This window comes from Tenrec ecaudatus, chromosome 1, assembly GCF_050624435.1.
Source record: "Tenrec ecaudatus isolate mTenEca1 chromosome 1, mTenEca1.hap1, whole genome shotgun sequence".
Taxonomy (NCBI): domain Eukaryota; kingdom Metazoa; phylum Chordata; class Mammalia; order Afrosoricida; family Tenrecidae; genus Tenrec; species Tenrec ecaudatus.
Window position 1 is genome coordinate 91,334,640 of NC_134530.1, and position 17,263 is coordinate 91,351,902.

The 17,263-nt window shown below is 46.3% G+C and overlaps 1 protein-coding gene across 1 annotated transcript in view; it reads left to right on the top strand.

Moving 5' to 3' along the window:
* The window catches only part of ROR1 (receptor tyrosine kinase like orphan receptor 1), a 469,887-nt gene that overhangs the window by 401,207 nt on the left and 51,417 nt on the right, over positions 1–17,263 (top strand). The window contains exon 5 of the mRNA XM_075557156.1: positions 15,012–15,139. Coding sequence (XP_075413271.1) covers positions 15,012–15,139 — 128 coding nt within the window. The remainder of the gene's footprint in view (positions 1–15,011; positions 15,140–17,263) is intronic.

A 17,263-nucleotide genomic window follows, 5' to 3' on the forward strand; every position in this document is an offset into this window, starting at 1 on the left:
CCTCTGATAAATATTTTTTGCTATATCCAAAAGGTTTTGGTATGTTGTAATTTCATTCTTGTTAGTTTTTAGAAACCTTCTGATTTCATCTCTGATCTGGGCCAGTAACCACTCCTTTTGCAATAGAGAAATATTCATCCTCCAGTTGTTTTCCCTTATTTCCTTAATCATCCTTGTGTTGATTTCCAGCCTTATGACATAGTGGTCAAGAGGGAAGTCGGTATGATCTCTATGTGCTTGAATTTACACAGATTCGACTTGTATCCCAGCACGTGGTCTATCTTCTAGTATATGGCATGTGAGCTTGCAAAGAATGTAAATATTTTTGCATTTGGTTAGAGAGTTCTGAAAATATCAGGTCAAGTCTAATCGCAATACTTAGATCTATAGCCTCCTTATTAAGCTTCTTTCCCTGTGATCTATCTTTGTTGAGCCTGTGGTTTATTTTTTCATATTTTGGAGTGTTTGATTAATGAATGCCTCAGGTCTCTCATTGGGCATGTATATGTCTATTATGCTCACTGGTTCTTGGTATACTTGCCCCTGAGTGTTGTACAGTGTCCTTCCTTACGTCTTGTTATGACTTGCACCTTGAGATCAATTTTGTCTGAGATTAGGATTTCAAGCAACCCCTGCGTCTTTTGAATTGCCATTTGATTGGTATATTTTTCTCCAGCCCTTGGTTCTCAGATTATTTTTGTCTGTAATCTTGAGATGTGTCTCCTGTAGGCAGCAGATTGACAGGTTGTGTTTTCTAAGCCAGTCTGCTAGCCTCTGCCTTTTAATGCCTGAGTTCAGTCCATTGTTCTTCAGGGTTAACACACACCTATCTGTGGACTCTGTGACATCATCTTGTACCTTTTGTGTTGGGTGTTTTCCTACCTCCCTTTCTTATCAGTGTGTTGTGAATGTGTGTGTGTGTGTGTGTGTGATTCATTCTTGTCTTCTTTCCACTCTTAAGCCAATGCTATCTTGGTAGCTGTTTTCTCTTTGTTGCCTTCTGGGTAGGGTTGTTCTATGTGGCGGTCTCTTATTTATGCTTGGTGAGTGCTGTTCTGCCCATATTGGATCGGCAAGTATCTAATGTAGGTCTGGGATTCTTTTAATGTATTTTTTTAGTTTTTCCTTGGCTGGGCAGAGTATTCTTGGGTTTGCATTATTTTCCTTCAATTTTTGGGATATGTTACTCCACTCTCTCCTCTTCATGGTGTCTGCTGATAGGTCGGATGTATTCTTATTTGAGTACCTTTATTGGTGACTGCTTGTTTTTCCTTAGATGCACTCATGAGTTTCTACCTTTCCTCAAAGTTGGATAGTGTAACTATTATCTGCCTTGGTGACTTCTTGGCATTCAGTCTACCTGGTATTCTTTCAGCCTCCTAAATGGTTGCTTGGTTTTCATTCATTAAGCTCAAGAAGTTTTCCTTTAAGTATTCCCTCAGTATTTTTGCCATTGACTTCTTGACAGTGTCTTTATTCAAGAAGTCCAATTATTCTAATGTTCCTCTTCATAGCATCAGACATGCTCTCGGGCTTTCTTCAGCTTCTCTGATTATCTTATTTGACTACCTTTCTCATTTGTTGAAGTCTGCCTGGTTGTCTTCTATGTCACTGGTACAGTTCTCTGCCTCCTCAAGTCTATTGATGAAGTTTGTGAATTTTCTCCAGGCTTTTGTTATCTTACCCCTTACATCTTGTATTTCCCTTTGATGTGTGGTCTTTAGCTCCTCTATCATTTCATCCTTTTTATGTATTGTTTCCCTCTTATCCTGTAGAACTCCAGGCAACATTCTGAAGATTTCTTTCAGGGGCAGATCAATGCCTGCTGCTTCTTTGTGCATCATTAGGTTCAGAACTTCTTCCAACATTACCTTTTGCTTCTCCTGTATTTTCGTTGAGGTTGTTGTGGCTGGTTGCTGTTTGAATTGTGCTGTTTTAGAGGAGACTGGCACCATTTTCAAGAGAGTTGAAGACCACTGGGCTCTCTCTTTGGGAAATTCATAGGAATGCTTCTTTGAACTTCCTGAAGCTAATTGCACCATGAGAGCTCACTACTGCTTTGTCCGCCTGCAGTTTCACTCTTTCCCTAGCCAACCAGTGTTCTGTTATTTGGAGAGCAAGTTGGATGGTCCTCTCAAGAGATGCTGGTCAGGTGGTTGTGGGCCCATGAGAATGCACTGCACTAGATGATTTCACAGGAATCCGTGATGGTGTGACCTACAGTGGCTTGGGTCAACTCAGAGGGCTTGTGAGGGTGCCTGCTACATCAAGAATGCCAAAGAGGGCAAAGGGGTTTGGTGTAGAGCACTGTGGATGGTGGACAGAATTTCCCTTTTGGTAGCTAGATCACCTCACAGATTGTGCAGAGGTTCCCACAGCAGCATAGCACACTGGAGAGTGTTGGCAAAGGTGCCTTGGGCCATGTAAGACACTACAGCAGGCAGAAGGAAGTTCCTTCCACCCTGTGGGAATGCAGATGACAGGCAGGGACACCCCCAGCCACGTGGAGTACTGTGGAAGGTGGGCAGAGGTTCCCCTAGCCCAGTGAAGATTCCCAAAGGGTTGACGGGAGTTCCCCCAGTGGCTTAAAAGGTTTTGGAGGATAGGCATAATTTTCCCTGGGTAGAGGGCAGGTGGGATTTCCCCCAGTCGCTTAAAGCACCTTGGAGGATAGGTGTGAGTTCCACTGGGGTGGAGGGCGGGCATAATTGCCCTAGATGAAGGGGAGTGGCCTGGAGGTTGGCAGTGGCATGTAAGAGGAAAAAGAAAATGGTGGGGGGAGTGAGCCATTGAGATTATGGGGGGAAAGAGAGAAGAGAGAAACAAAAGTAAAAATATAGTTGAGCCCCATCACCTGACCATGGGGCTGGAGGGGTTTAAACCCTGCCCAGAGGTGGCAGCAGCAAGCTGCAGCTATGTTGAAGTAAACCCTTTGAGCTGGCTGAAGGAGCTTGGCTCTGGCCGAGACTCTGGTGGGACTAAGGGTAAGCCAAAAGCCCACAGCTCTTCAAAATCTAATAGATCTGTGTCTCCTTATCTTTGTGATGCTCCTCCTGTGAGGAGCATAGTGTGGAACTTCCCTCTCGGAGGCTCTCCTGAACTGAGCTCTGTGGAGTCCCTCTGGTATGTGTTACTCAGTCACCATCTTGCTGGAAGTCGAGTCTTAAGACTCTCTCAGATATTTTAAGTCGAGGTGTGGAAACTGGAGTTCAGAGAATGACGTGGGCAGGAGACAGAATTTTGGAGTTATCACCACAGAGATAATAATTTAAAGCCAAGAAAGGATAAACACTCTGAGGACGGAGCCTGGGGTCTCGGTGACTGGAAATCTTGAACTAGTTGGGGAATGAGGAAGACACATCCATCAAAGTTAGAGGAGAGCCCATGGAAACAAGTGTTTCTCTGGAGTGGTCGACTGTGTCAAGTGTTACTGATGGGTCAATAGCGTTAAGACTGCAAATGCATTGCTGGGTTTAATAATATGGAGACCATCTCCCTGTTTTCTTTTCCTTTTTTGTAGTTGTTTTTTGTTTATTTCTTTTGTTTCAGTTTTTTCTTAGAGGAGCCTTGGAGGGAAGATCAGGTAAGCATTAAATTGCTACTCACAGGTCTGCCATTCAAACCCCCAGCAAGTGGAGGCTGTCTGTTCCCAGAGAGATGTACAGCCTAGGAAACCCTGTGTAGCATCTTTGTGGGTGGGAATCGACTCTGGCAGTGGATTTGGTTTGGGTTTTGGAACATTCTTTCCGTGCAATGATAAGGCAAAGCCCCACTGTAGTGGGTTTAGGAGTCAGTGGGATAATTGGAGAAAACTGTTTGGGAAAAATATTGCTGTGCAGTAGAGAGAAAAATATAAAGATATCTGAATGGGGACAGGGCTAAAGAGACATGACTTAACAGTGGGGTACCTCCAAAATATTGATGTATTAATGGGAATGATCCAGGAGAGATAGGGGGTAGGAAATGGTGAAACAGATTAAAGAAGAGGGCAATGTCAGTAAATCAGTAGAAGAGCTGGTAGCCAGATTTCAAGTAGACAGCAACCAGACTGTTGTTATGGAGCCGAGGCCCATTCTGCGTAACCAGATTGTGGAGCGGGAGGCAGAGTAGGTGGGATAGGTGTGGCAGTTCAATTCAATTTCTATTCACAAATGCTAAGGCCTGGCCTTTCTGAGTAAATAAATCTTATCCATTTCTGTCCCCATCATGTCCATAGACTTCACATATATGCATAATGTTAGGCATGACCACTCTTATGTTCAAATGAAAGGGAACTGCAAGATGCAGATTATAAGGAAAGCATGGTAGAAAGGGCTTCTGGTTATTAACCTAAGACAAACATAAGCATAAGGGCGAGGATTTTTGTCTATCATGTTCTCCCCAGTGCCCAGGATGTAGTGGGTGTGGCACACTCATCGGTTGCTTCAAAATTCTAACCAGTTATAAGACTGCTAAGCGGATGGTTTCACCCAGTGGCATCATTTGCCCCAAGGGTGCTACCTTCATCTAGTCAGATCCTGGACATACAAGATACTTGCAGAGGGCTATCCTATGGAAGGAATTTTTTTTACTTACAAACGGAAACAAAGGCGGAGGTCTTAGGGAGCCAGTCCCCCTAGGAATTGAAAAAGCAGGCTAGCTGGAAATGATGCCTCTGGTATGTGTACCTCACTTTGTACTGTAGATGAGATACTCAAAGGTTGGGGGGCATAGGGGGTGGACTACCTACCGTTGACCCCTCCCACCCCTGGCTGTGTAGGCCAGTTACCAAAACCCACTACCATTGAGTTGGTTCCAACTCAGGGCGACTCTCTGTGGGGTTTCTGAGGCTGTAAATCTGCATGGGAACAGACAGCCTCTTTGTATTGCTTCTGGGTTTGAACCCCTGATCTTGAGGTTAGCTGCCCATAGTGTTAACCTAGCCCATAGTGTCACCAGGGTGTCTTCAAAAATGATTCTAGAATACTGTAGAATAAAAACTTCAGTCTAAGAGAAGGTGATGGACTGCTGAGCTCCGTTGACTTTGGTTGGGCCTGTTCTGCACCCCTTGCCTTAAAGTGAAATTGCGTGGTATGGTTTCTTCTATCCATAGTCTCTGCAACTCCACCAAATGACTGGGTGGGAGCATGCAAATAAGGCATAGAGGACTCAAACTCTGGGATTGGTCAATTTGTGTCAGGTGTGGCTCACCCGCCAACCACATTAGAGCCTTACTCTGCCTCTGACCATGCTTAGTGAAGCTAGCACACTATTTAGTCCCCAACCATTGAGTTATTCGTCTCTGAAGTTCCCATCCCTCCGGAAGCCTTCCCAGCCTCGATTGATTAGCTAGCGCCTCTTTTATTCTCAGCCGTGGCCTACAGCACACTGGTTGGTTGCAATGAAAAAGGAGTGCAAAGGTGGAGGAGGAAGGGAAGGTAGGCAGGAATCATATTCATCACATATCTTTCTCTTCCCCCATTGGACGGTGAAGTCCTGGTGAGCAGGGGATGGCATCTTCTGTAACTGACCACCAGAGGGTAAGGCCACCCTTCTGTTCTGTACTTTTGGACTTGAGTTAAAGCTCCCCTCGGCCCCCCAGTTCCAATCTTATTCCTCCTGTCTCCTACGAGAACCCATTGAATTTCACAACTCTATCCCAGAAACCCCTTGTGTAACAAAACTAACGTGTCCACTTAATATTTGGTGCATTGCAAACTACTATTTACTTTAGTATTAATTTCTGCTTCTAAGGTTTTATAAGTATGTAAGATTCTGCATTTGACAGAGACTCTGAAAGCCCACCGCCATCAAGCCAACATCAACGTTTAGGGCCTCCGTAGGACAGGGGCGAGCAGCCCCTGTGGGTCTCAGAGACTGTAATTCTTTCTTTTTCTTAACATTTTATGCTATTAATTTGAGTTAATACGTAATTCTTGAGGGAGCAGAAAGCCTCCCTCTGATGGGGCGGCTGGTGGGTTGGTGGTTTCCAACTGATGGCCTTGTGGTCAGCATCCAATACACAACTCACTAAGCTGTCTTACCTTGTTTTGTGCTGGGGGGTTGGGAGAAAACCTTCAATTCCCCATAGCTTTTTCACGGCGGTTAGTAGCTTTTTGTAACCACCATCAGCCAAAGGACTGAGATGAAACAGAAAAGCATGAATGGAAGATTGGGTTTCACCCCACTTCTGAGCAGTAAGATGAAATTAAAACCCTGTAAGAAGTCCCTCCATTCCATGCACCCCTCTCTCCCCAAGCCTCTCCTCCCATTTTTTCAAGCCAGGACCAAAGGCATAAAAAGGAAGAGAGAAATCAAAGCCATCCGAGTAACATTTGTGGTGGGAAAGCAGGCCCGAGCGGTATGTGTGAATTTCACAGGCAAATTCTCCACAGGAAAATTTTAGGGGGCAGTTGGAATGCCCCCTCCCTGCAGAACTGCCAAGGGCCATCCAGAGGGTTTGCAAGGAGACGAGGGGAGGCTCCAGGCAAGCCTCACCTATGATTTCCCAGGCCCAGCCTAACCGGTGAGGCAGAAGCAACCCTTCGCAGAAAGGGAAAAAAGGAAACCATGCAAGGCCTTCCAGGCAGATGCGACACCACCCCACCACAAAAACCTCAGCCAATTGAAGAGGGCGAAAGGCGCTCCTTTCTATTAGCCATCTTCTGCACTGCTGTGTTATTGCAGCCCTATCATTTCAAATGTGTGTTTAAACAGGAATCAAATCTATTACACGCACAATTTTCCCTCAAATTACATTTGTGAGATACAAGCCTGGGTAACTCCGCTCCTTTTCCAAAGTGAAATGCAACCCTTGTGTTTCCAGCATCGTTGGGAAGCAAAGCCAGTGCTGTCGCATTTCTAAGTTGGACACCAGTAACTGTGCTGTGCTGTTCTGACAGGATGGTATTCATCTGTTTGTTTTCATGGTTCATAGCTGGGGGTGGGGTGGGGGGTGGCGAAGGGAGCTTTAAAATAAATTTTAGCTTTTTACCACCAAAAAGGGGGGAGGCAAGGGAAAGAGCGAGGAGCTCTCTTTTTTCCTAATGAAATAAATGTTATGAAGTAAGCGTTAACCGTTGTCAGTGTGTCCAGGTGTGGGAAACGGCACGTGATATGTGACACAGCCCACCTGAAAATTACTGGTGGTTAAAAAGCATTCCAGTGTGAGAAGAAGGGAAATTAGGCTTAGCTGGATTCTCAGCCTTCTAGATTTAAGGCTTCTCCACTCATGAGTCATCCCCCTCGGAGTTGACAGGCCTTGATTGGCTTGCTTTGAAAGCTGACCTGAAAGGTCAAGTATTTTAACACATCAACCTCTTTGATGCCCACGTTCAGAGTGGTCATTAGAAAGCAGACTTTGTGGGGGAGATAACTCTGGGATCACATATTTAACCTGTAATCTCTTGACCAAAGCTAGCCCGAGGCAACGCTGAGTTTAGGCACCTCTGGCAGGACGCTTCCCTTCATTCCTTCAGACTCACTGCTCTCTCTGGTCTTTGTCTAAACCTGCCCTGATGGCCCTTCTCTGAAGACCTTCTCAGAGGTGTGTGCAATTCAAGCTGATGAGACTTCAATTGTTAGCCCTCCTTCTAGTTAGCAGTGTAACCAAAGTGATTGTTCTTGGGAAGAGGATGGTGGCCTTTGGGGGTAGGTGGTAACCTTTCAGTCCATATCAGATGATAACCTCTTCTTTAAGTGTCTCTGAGCTTTGTTCTACATTAGAGTGATCCTGTATTTGTTCCTTGGCTTTTTCGCTGTATCACATATCCCCCCTTTTAATTAAAAGACAGAGCTTTGATTTCACCTTCCCAAGGCTCAGTTGTATGTCCCATGGAAGAACTCTCTCTCTGAGTCAGAAGAGTTCTTATCCCCAAGCCAGCCCTGGGGAGAAGGGTGTCTGAACCAACTTTAAACCCAAGCGACTATCTCAGAGGAGTTGGGTCATTGGGGTTCATCCTCTTGAAGTTGTATTATAAGGTTTTTTTTCATTTATTGATATATAAAACCCAGGATTGGTGAACCTATAGCTATAGCAAGCAGAATAAAGGATTTGGGGGAGGAGGCTACAGGGGGATAGGGAGACAATGTCAAGAAGTCCATGTAGATAAGCAATGTTTGGAATCTGATTGTGGTAGAAAATGTACATTTATGCTGGACATGATCAAACTATGGAATGATATACATTAATTCCCAATGAATAATTTTTAAAAAGAAAGAAAAACACCACATTACAAACAGACCAAAAACCCTGATTGGCTAATAGCAGATTTGATTCACACATTTTTGGTGTAAAGGATTCTTTCGATTAGGTCCTTGGGTGGTTCAAATGGTCCAAGGGTTCGAGACAAGGAAACCCCCCTGTGGAGCTGTTGCATTCTGTAACGCATGGGGTCACTGTGAGTCAGAACCAACTGGCCAGAGATCGATTTAGTTTGGGTTTCGACCGATGGTATTCTGTAGAGGTGCTGCTCAGTTATTGTTTTCTCGGATGAAGAGGAATGGTCCCCCAGGTGAAAGGCGAGAAGCCGACCCTTCCCTGCAGCTGGCCCAGGAGCACCACCTCTCTGGGCTTTATGGGGCCCAGTTAAGGGCGAGGTTCTTGACAGGGTTTTCATCCCATGGCTCTGACTGGGAAAATGCAGGAATGTTGAGTTGTTTTATTCACTGCAGTTTGCCAGACTGGGGCTGCCATACGGAGGCTTTCAGACCTTCTCCCTGCCATTACCAGTGAAGAGCCATGAGGACCAGAAACCTGCTGATAGGGTGTACATTGCCAATGCTTATTACCGATGAGTCTGCGTAGGTACTGCCCACAAACCTATCCCCTAAATCACTTTAAGGCTTCCAATTCCTCCCTGGCCCTCTCTCCAGGTTCCTCTATCTTATCTTGCATTTCTATGAGATTTTAGAGTTTGCAAAATGCCTCTAGGGCCCCTCCTCCCGCCCAGGGGAAGCCTGTATTTTAACTAGGTCCAGCCCCAGAGGCGTCCCTGTGTGCTGTAAAGCCTTAACCCAAACGGGGCAGGGTGTTGGTGTGAAACCATCAAAAGAATCCAATTTCATTTCACTTGTGCTTTTCGTCCTTTTACAGCCACTCGGACCAGCGTTTCGGGCTGATGAGTAAGGACTCGACCCTTCTCCCTCTCTCTCTCCATTTTAACTGTATTCATATATGTATTCGGTGTTCCTTCTTTCGCTGTGGATTATAGTACATACAAAGAAAACCATACTTTATGTGGTTGGATAGCCCATCTCATCAAACCACTGACAGTATCCCATGAACCCGCCCCCACCCCCAGGCACGGGGTTCTTTTTTATTCTCTCCTCCACGACCCCCTGGGGGCTTCAATCCACCAGGACACCTCAGAAGAAAGGCCTATGGATCCACTTCCAGAAACTCCCTACGAGTACAGTTTGACTCGGGCCTACATGGGGTGACCATAAATCAGATGAACTCAAGGAAAACTGGTTGATTACTCCAAAGGGGATGTTTTCAGGGCCTAACTCAGCAGCCAAACAGTGATTTCTAGTTTAGAGAGTCTCCCTACAACGCATCTTGCTTACAACCATAGTGCAATGATCAAAATAAGGCACGCTCTTGGGAACAAGACTATTAACCAGTCCACAGGCTTGAGTCCACTTCCACCAGTTTTTCCACTGAACATAAGGGTCTCGTTGTTTAATTGTGTGTCCGTGCCAGTGGTTGAGCTTGCTCTGTTGTCTCCCTGAAATTGGAGACAGGCTTCCAAGAGAGAAGTGCCGTGAGCCTCACCTGGTCCAAACTGGGCCCAACTCCACTTTGGCAGCTAGTTGGGACATTCTGCATCTTTTCGCACATGTACCCAATCCGTTCTCCGATGTTCCCCTCCTCCTCACAAACTGCATCTTGCGTCTCCGTGGCCCCGACGCTAGTAATGCGCTGTCCTTTAGTTTTCAGAGGCTCTCTCCTTTGCTCGCTCAGCCGACTGCTCGGCCCGGGAGCTTGAAGCCGCTCTGTTTCCCCCGTCAGTGTAAGATCTCCCAGGGCAGAGAGAGTAGCAGAGGTTTTACAGAACAAGGTGTTCCTTGCCTAGGCCAATGGTGGGTCAACTGGTTCTGTTGGCTGCTTAGTCCTGTTTCAGCACCGCCAGCACCTACGACCTCCTTGTCCCGGGGAAGGGAGAGCATGTGGGGGTGGAGGGCCACCTGTAATTACCTTTCCCACGCACAGCACAGGGAACGTGGAGGGTTAGAAAGACTGGCAACGGGCTGGTTAAATTACCTTTATGAGAAACAAGAGCTGGCATCACAAGACACCCTGCATCTCAACATCACGCTGAGGTAACCCGTGCCTATTGCCATGTTGATGGTCAGCTTCTCTGTGCACTGTCACACTGGGCTTTTCTGCTCCATAAAACACCGCCTCATGTATGTGCACTGTGAGTCCGCCTGCGTGCTTGCTGTCTCGTCCCTTCATGGTTTTAATTTGCTGAAGGTGGCATGAGGTAGGAAGGCCTCGATGATGAAAGAGGTGTGAGTTGGGAAAAAATTGAAAGCTGACTGAGGTTAGAGGGACGTTGGTTCCCTGCCAGCCAAGGCCAGGTCTGTGGGAGAATGAAAAGAAATGTGACTTTATGTTTAAAATATCTTTTCCCACCCCCTCTTCCCCAAACCCACTGCCATAAAGTTGATTCAGACCCATAGCGACCCTGCAAGACAGGGTAGAGCACTCCCCAGGACTTCTGAGGCTGTCAACCTTGACCGAGGCCGACTACCTCATCTTTCTCCGAAGGAGCACTCGTGGGTTCAAACTGCTGACCTTTTGGTTCACAGTCAATGCCTAACCCACCTCTTTTGCAACTCAGCCCCCACCAAAGCATCTTCACATCAGAAAACCCCTGTGGCCATTTGGAAGGAAGCTAGGCAGTGTGGTTTGGGGCCGGCCTAGCTCTTCTGCTTGCTGTGTAGCCTGGGACAAGAGCCATTCATTCTCTTCCTGAACCTCCGTCTTCTTCTCTGTATAATGGGAATCATTATATCTGCAACTTCTCTATTTGTTACTGTGGTTGTAAGAAGTTAACGACTTCATTCTTTTACACATAACTGGCCTGGCATAGAATAAGTGCTCATCAGCTAGTTTCTTATAATGAGGCTGACTTCATTAAAAGCCGCATTGGAAAGCCCAACTTAGTCACACATTTAGTGACTTGGCGTGGTGGCCTGAGCTTGGACACTAACTGGAAGGCCCCCACCATGCTCTACTGCCTTTGCCAACTGGGGAAAGTGATTTCTCTGAACTTGATTTCTTCCCTCTGTAAATGAGGATGATAGACCAAAGCCAAACCCACTGCCATCGAGTCGAGGCAGACTCACAGCTACCCTGGATAACAGGGTAGAACTGCCCCTATGGCTTTGTGAGACTGATTTAGGAGTAGAAAGCCCCATCTTTCTCTGGAGGAATGGCTGTGGTTTCGAACTGTTGACTTTGTAGTGAGCACCCTGACTCATAACCACTATGCCACCTGGGCTCCTCAAAATGAGAATACCATATATATATATTTGTGTGTAAGGCGAGATTTTCAGCACATTTTTAATGCAGTTTTGTGGTAAAATTAGGTGCCTCGGCTGATATTCAGGTTGGCTTATACTCGAGTTTATACGGCAAGACTTCCTAAGGGCTGGTTTAGAGAAGAGCACGTAGTGCAGTGGCCATCGCAGAGCCACGGGTGCTGAGCAAATGCTTGTTTTTCTAGGCCGCAGGTCTCAACCACACAGGTATCACTTGAGAGTTTTATAAAATGCACAAATGCCCAAGCCCTATCCTGGGAGGATCCGATAGACTAGCAATGGGCTGGAGTCTGGGCATCAATAGGTTTGAAAGCTTTCTGCAGAGATTCTAATCATCAGCCAAGGTGGATAACCACTCCCTTGCAGATGACGTTACAGTGTGTGTGTGTGTGTGTGTGTGTGTGTGTGTGTGTGTGTACAGGCACACACTCTGTTTCTCCCTTTAAAAAAAAGTAATCTGCCCTCAAAAGTCTAGTACGAATAGCAGAAATTCTGAGTAAAGCCCAAAATTCAGTATACCTGCAGCACAGGCCGTGTAGTCAGTCCATCTTGTTCTGGGGCCGGTGGGAAGTGGGAAGAAGTATTCAAGGGGTCCTTTTAGAGTCTTGAACTGGAAAGGTGGTAAGCAGTTTAGCCTAAGCCTCACACATAAAATATAGGAACTCTCAGTCGGCTAGGGATTTATGTCTGGGGGTAATTCCAGGCTTGGGGGCCTCCCAAGAGATATAAATTGAGACCTTGAGAGTTTAACGTGTGGGAAGAAGAGGGGTTCTCATAATGACACCTTAAAAATCAGGTCGCTGCTTAAGCCTAGGGCGAGGGAAGCGCCGTCTGCAGCCGCAGGGGTGGAGGGGTGGACAGCCTGGTCTCTGTGCTTATGTTTCTAAGATCTCAGGCTAGGTCATCCAAGATGCTTCTTTCTCCCCATAGGTTTAGGGGATTAGTTACCCAGTAAAAGCTGGGTTAATTTTACAACCCAAGTAAAATTTCAGCCAAAAGACGTCAGCATTACTCTAGGATTTATGCAATTAAGCATGGAGAGTGCCTGCAGGATTTTACAACACTGAAATTTCAATGTCTTTACGTCGCGTATATGATCTATTCGCTGTGTGTATACTTAAAGGTTATGTTTCTAAAAAGAGCTTTACAGTACAAACTGTTTGGGGGATTAAATGGAAGATGCTGGCCCCCATCTCTGCTTCGGAATGGCTGTTTAAGTGGATGGAGGGTCGAAGGCAGCTGAAAACTCATGTCTCTGGATCATCAGCTTGACCGGGTCCTGTCACCTGGCTCTCTGGACTTCCCAAGGCGCCGGGGATACGAGGACCATAGCCCGTAGTCTCTTGTTATAAGCTAGGGCCTTGGTAAATAACTTCTTCAGATGGCCTCTTCAGGACTTGTGAACACTTGGATAGTCGTCCAATGTTGCCTCAATAATATTTAACAAAACCTTCACCTCTTAGTGTGGGACCTCAGATTTAATGTCTTGTTAGTGGGCATGTGCAGATGGCGCAGGACTTGGCCGTGCTTCATTCTGAGGGACACGGGATTGCGATGAGTCAGAGCCCCACTCGACAGCATGTAATGACGATGTGTGAGTCGCTGTCAGCTCATGGCAAGCCCAGGGGTGGGGACCCCAACTGCTCCTAAGGGCTTTTAATGCTGTAACTTTCCAGAAGCAGATCACTGGCGTGCCCTCCGTGGTGACTGTGGGTGGATTTGAACACATCCTTCTGCTTGGTGTGACTCTCGCATGCCGTCGAGTAGCTCTGTCCCATAGCAAGCTTATGTGCAGCAGATCCAAAGCCCGCCCCTCCCCCGCAGCCCTGCACCTTTGTTGCAATTGTTGGTATGTTGGGGCCCCGTTGCAGCCCCTGTGTCGGCCGGATCACTTGCGCCACCCAGAGGCTTTCAGCTCCAATGTAGCCATGAGAAAATCGTGGCTCCAAGAGGTCAGAGAGCCGACCTTTGTGGTTGTGGTGTGGCGCTGAGTCTGCGACCACTCGCAGCCAGCGCATCTGTGAGCAGAGTAAGCACTGCCATGTCCCGAACTGCCATCGCCCTCTTTGATGTGTGTGAGCCCGTTGCTGCAGCCACTGTGTTGATTCATCTCACGAGGTTCTCCCCCTTTCTGGTGATCGACGCCATAAGTGTGATAGCCCTCCCTGTCGACTGGTGCCTCCTGATGACTTGTCCAAAGTTAAAGAGACAAAGTCTCCCCAGCCTCCCTTCTAAGGAGGAACTCAGGCTGCACCTCCTCCAAGACGATTTCTTTATTCTTGGTATAGTTAATATTCGTCCATGGTATAGTTAATATTCATCTGCGACATCACAATTCGAAGGCACCAGCCAGTTCTTCTTCAGCCGCCCTCTTTCCTTGTCTAGCTCTGTCGTGTGCGCAAGGTGATAGCAAAAGCATGGCTTGAGTCAGGAGCATCTGAGTCCCCAACGTGAGATCTGGGCTCTTTTAAGTCTCTGGAGAGGTCTTTTTGCTCAGTGCACTAGGCCTGGGATTCGATAACACTTCTTATTGTCGGAGGCTGCTGAGTCAGATCGGCCTCACGGCCACCCTGTGTTCAACAGAGTAAAACGCCACTGGGTCCCGTGCCCTCTTCACCGTTGGTCTCATGTCTGCGCCATTGTGGTAGCCGCTGCGTCCGCTCATCTTGTCGGGGCTCTTTCACTTTGTCTCTGCCCCTGTACTTTCAGTTAGAAGAAACTAAAAAAGGGAAATGTTACATAATTCAAAAGACTGATTGAGTCCCGCCAGACTATCAAAGAGCAGCTTCCGTGTACCTGAAGGCAGTCTGTATACATGGCCGGGGGTCTCTTGTTCGGCTGTGATCTGCTTTTGAGAAACAAGAGTCTGGCTTTTGCCTCTAGATTTCCTTGGCTGGAGGGACTCCTTGCAGATGCTCCAGGCCAGGCTTGGCCCTTGCCCGGTTTCTGCAGCGTAGGGACGATGGCTCTAAGCAGTGAGGAGCCACATGCCCGGGCCACCCCTCGGTTTCTTTCTACATGCACCCAGCTCCTGCCCTGGTGAACTGACATGTCAGTTGGAGGGGATCTTGTGGTGATATGCCCACGTCTTTGTAACGAATGAAGCAGAAATAATCTCTGCTTCAAAAACAAAACAAAACAAAACACAAAAAGCTATAGCACATGTACCCAGGTTTCCAACTAACTCATTTCCTTTTTTCCTCTTAACACGACATCATCTTCCAGCCCGCCACCAGCTGCAAAAATAAAAGTGTTTTCTCCCACATTTGAGGATGATTTCTGTGCTTTGGGGATGCTTTTCTGGGGGGATAGGAGATTTGGTCAATATGACCAGCAGATGTTGTAGGTGATGGATGAACTGAGCCATATCTGGCTCTCTTTGCCCTGTCTGAGGGATACTGTGCCCAACTGCACCCCCTAGTGATCACTTGGGATATGATCCGCCCTGCTACAGCCCCTGGTGTTTATGCTTAATTTTTTAGAGATGAGTATGAAGAAGATGGATTCTGTCAGCCATACAGAGGGATTGCATGTGCAAGATTTATTGGCAACCGTACTGTCTATATGGAGTCTCTACACATGCAAGGGGAAATAGAAAACCAGATCACAGGTAAGTAACACGATGGAAATTATACTTAGGCCTTGAATGATTATTTTTCTCACCAAGAGTATTTTGAGTCCTGCTCTTGACAATGTATTGGGCTAGGCATGAGGTCCGGGAACAGCAACCTAAAAAAGCCAGAGACGTGATCTCTGTGCTCTGGAATTTACATTAACATAATTTACTGGGGGTTGCTCGTAGAGGAAAAGGAAGCTTTGAGAAGTCTCACATCCATTTAAACCCTCAATAAATATTACAGTGTCCCAGAAACTGGGCTGAGCTTGCGGGGTACGATGGAGCGCTGAATAACCACGTCTATCTCTGCCCTCACAGAGCTTACTGTTGAGAAGCAATGTGCTATAGAGTGAGAGGGGATGAATTTAGGGTCTGGCTGACCGCTAATCCCAGAACTGCCATTATTGTGCCGGTGGGGCAATCACTCACCCTTGATGAATATCATTCTTCATCTGTGAAATGAGTGATGGGGCACAATGATCTCAGCTCTTTTCCTGCTTTGGCTTTCGGCATTTTCCCCTTCGTGTGTGTGTGTGTGTGTGTGTGTGTGTGTTTCATTCAATGTGTTTTTGTTTCTTATTGAAAATAATTGTGAAACACTGTCTGGTTCACACAAGTTAGGTACAGTTTTGCTGGTAGTTACAGCAGCCTTGTTCTTGTAGTTATGAGGTCTCTGTATCATGTACCCTTTGAAATCTATTAAAATTAGTTTCATAAAGGTTCTAGTAGGGTTGCCAGAGTTAGCCAAGAGAAATATAGGCTATTCAGTTAGAATTTCAGGTAAACTCCAACTAATTTTCGCTCTCCTTCATGAAGTGATCACTAAAAATATGGGTGCTTTATCAAGGTGTGGTGCAGAAACCAGATTGTGCCCGGCTATCAGAAAGACAAACATCTGGAGTCTTGGAGGCTTTTCTTCAAACAAGCATCATGTAGGGGATCAGCTAAGTCCACACGAAAGAAGCATACCAGGATGTGTGATCCAAGGATTGTAAATAATAAAGCCCAAATCTGAAGGAGGGAATGGTATCAGGGTTTAAATTGTGAGCTCCAGTTTACAGAGGCTATGAATGGTAGTGGAAACCCAAAATCCATTGGCAAGGTCCACTCATGGATTAAGTCTTCTATGAATTCCCTCTGACCATATTTAAGGGATGTGAATAGTCAGGCTGTTCACGTTGATTCCATGTGATTAGATTGATGCATTAGATTAGATTGAATTGTTCCTTCAAGATCTCCTCCCATCAAGCCTGCCTTCTGGGATTTCACAGTCGTTTTCTCTTTGGAAAGCAGGAGAGAGCATTGTGAAGTCGATCATGGCAGATGTAGGTAGGTGAAAATGTAATATCCTATCATTCGATCTCCCTTTGACCCATTTTTACGTCATTTCCATTTTCAGGGGTGGGCACAGAGAACAGTAGAAGGTCCAGGAACTGTGCCCTGTGGGGAACGTGAGGGCCCCGGGTCAGGGTCAGGAGGTGTAGCTGATGCTTACGGAAGTCCCTCTGGTTTTCAAGAGGGAAAATGCAAAATCTTCTGCTTTCTCGTTGACTGGTGTGTTTCTTTGATTTGTCTAGTCATCGTTGTTGAGTTTTGTTTTTATTTGTTGGCCTGCTCTGTATGTTTTCTTTATGGTTGTGTTTGTATGGATTTCTGTGTATGGAATCCAGGGTAGGTAGCTCTCTGGAGAAAGTAACTGGCGAGGGGCATGGCAAGGGAGAAAATGAGGAGTTAACAGCAATGAGTCTAAGAAGAAAATGTTCCGAAATTGATTGTGGTGAAGATTGCGCAAATCTTCCTTAATATAACTGAACAGTTAAATTATATGCTATGTGAAGTATCTTCCAATAAAGTCATTTAAAACAAATAAAAATATAGGATAGCCAGTTAAATATGAATTTCAGATAAACTGCAAATAGCTCTTAAGTGTAAATTTGTCCTAAATGCTTGTCTGAGCTTTAAATGGAATGAGGCATCTTCTAGTCTTCCTGGAAACCCTAGAATTTCAGAGAGCCAAGGGGGCGGGAACAACAGAACCCCAGAAACGCCGCCCTGTGGGGAATGGAAAGGCCTTGTATGGGCGAGGCACGACTGGATGATGCAGCCGCCCCTTACCTA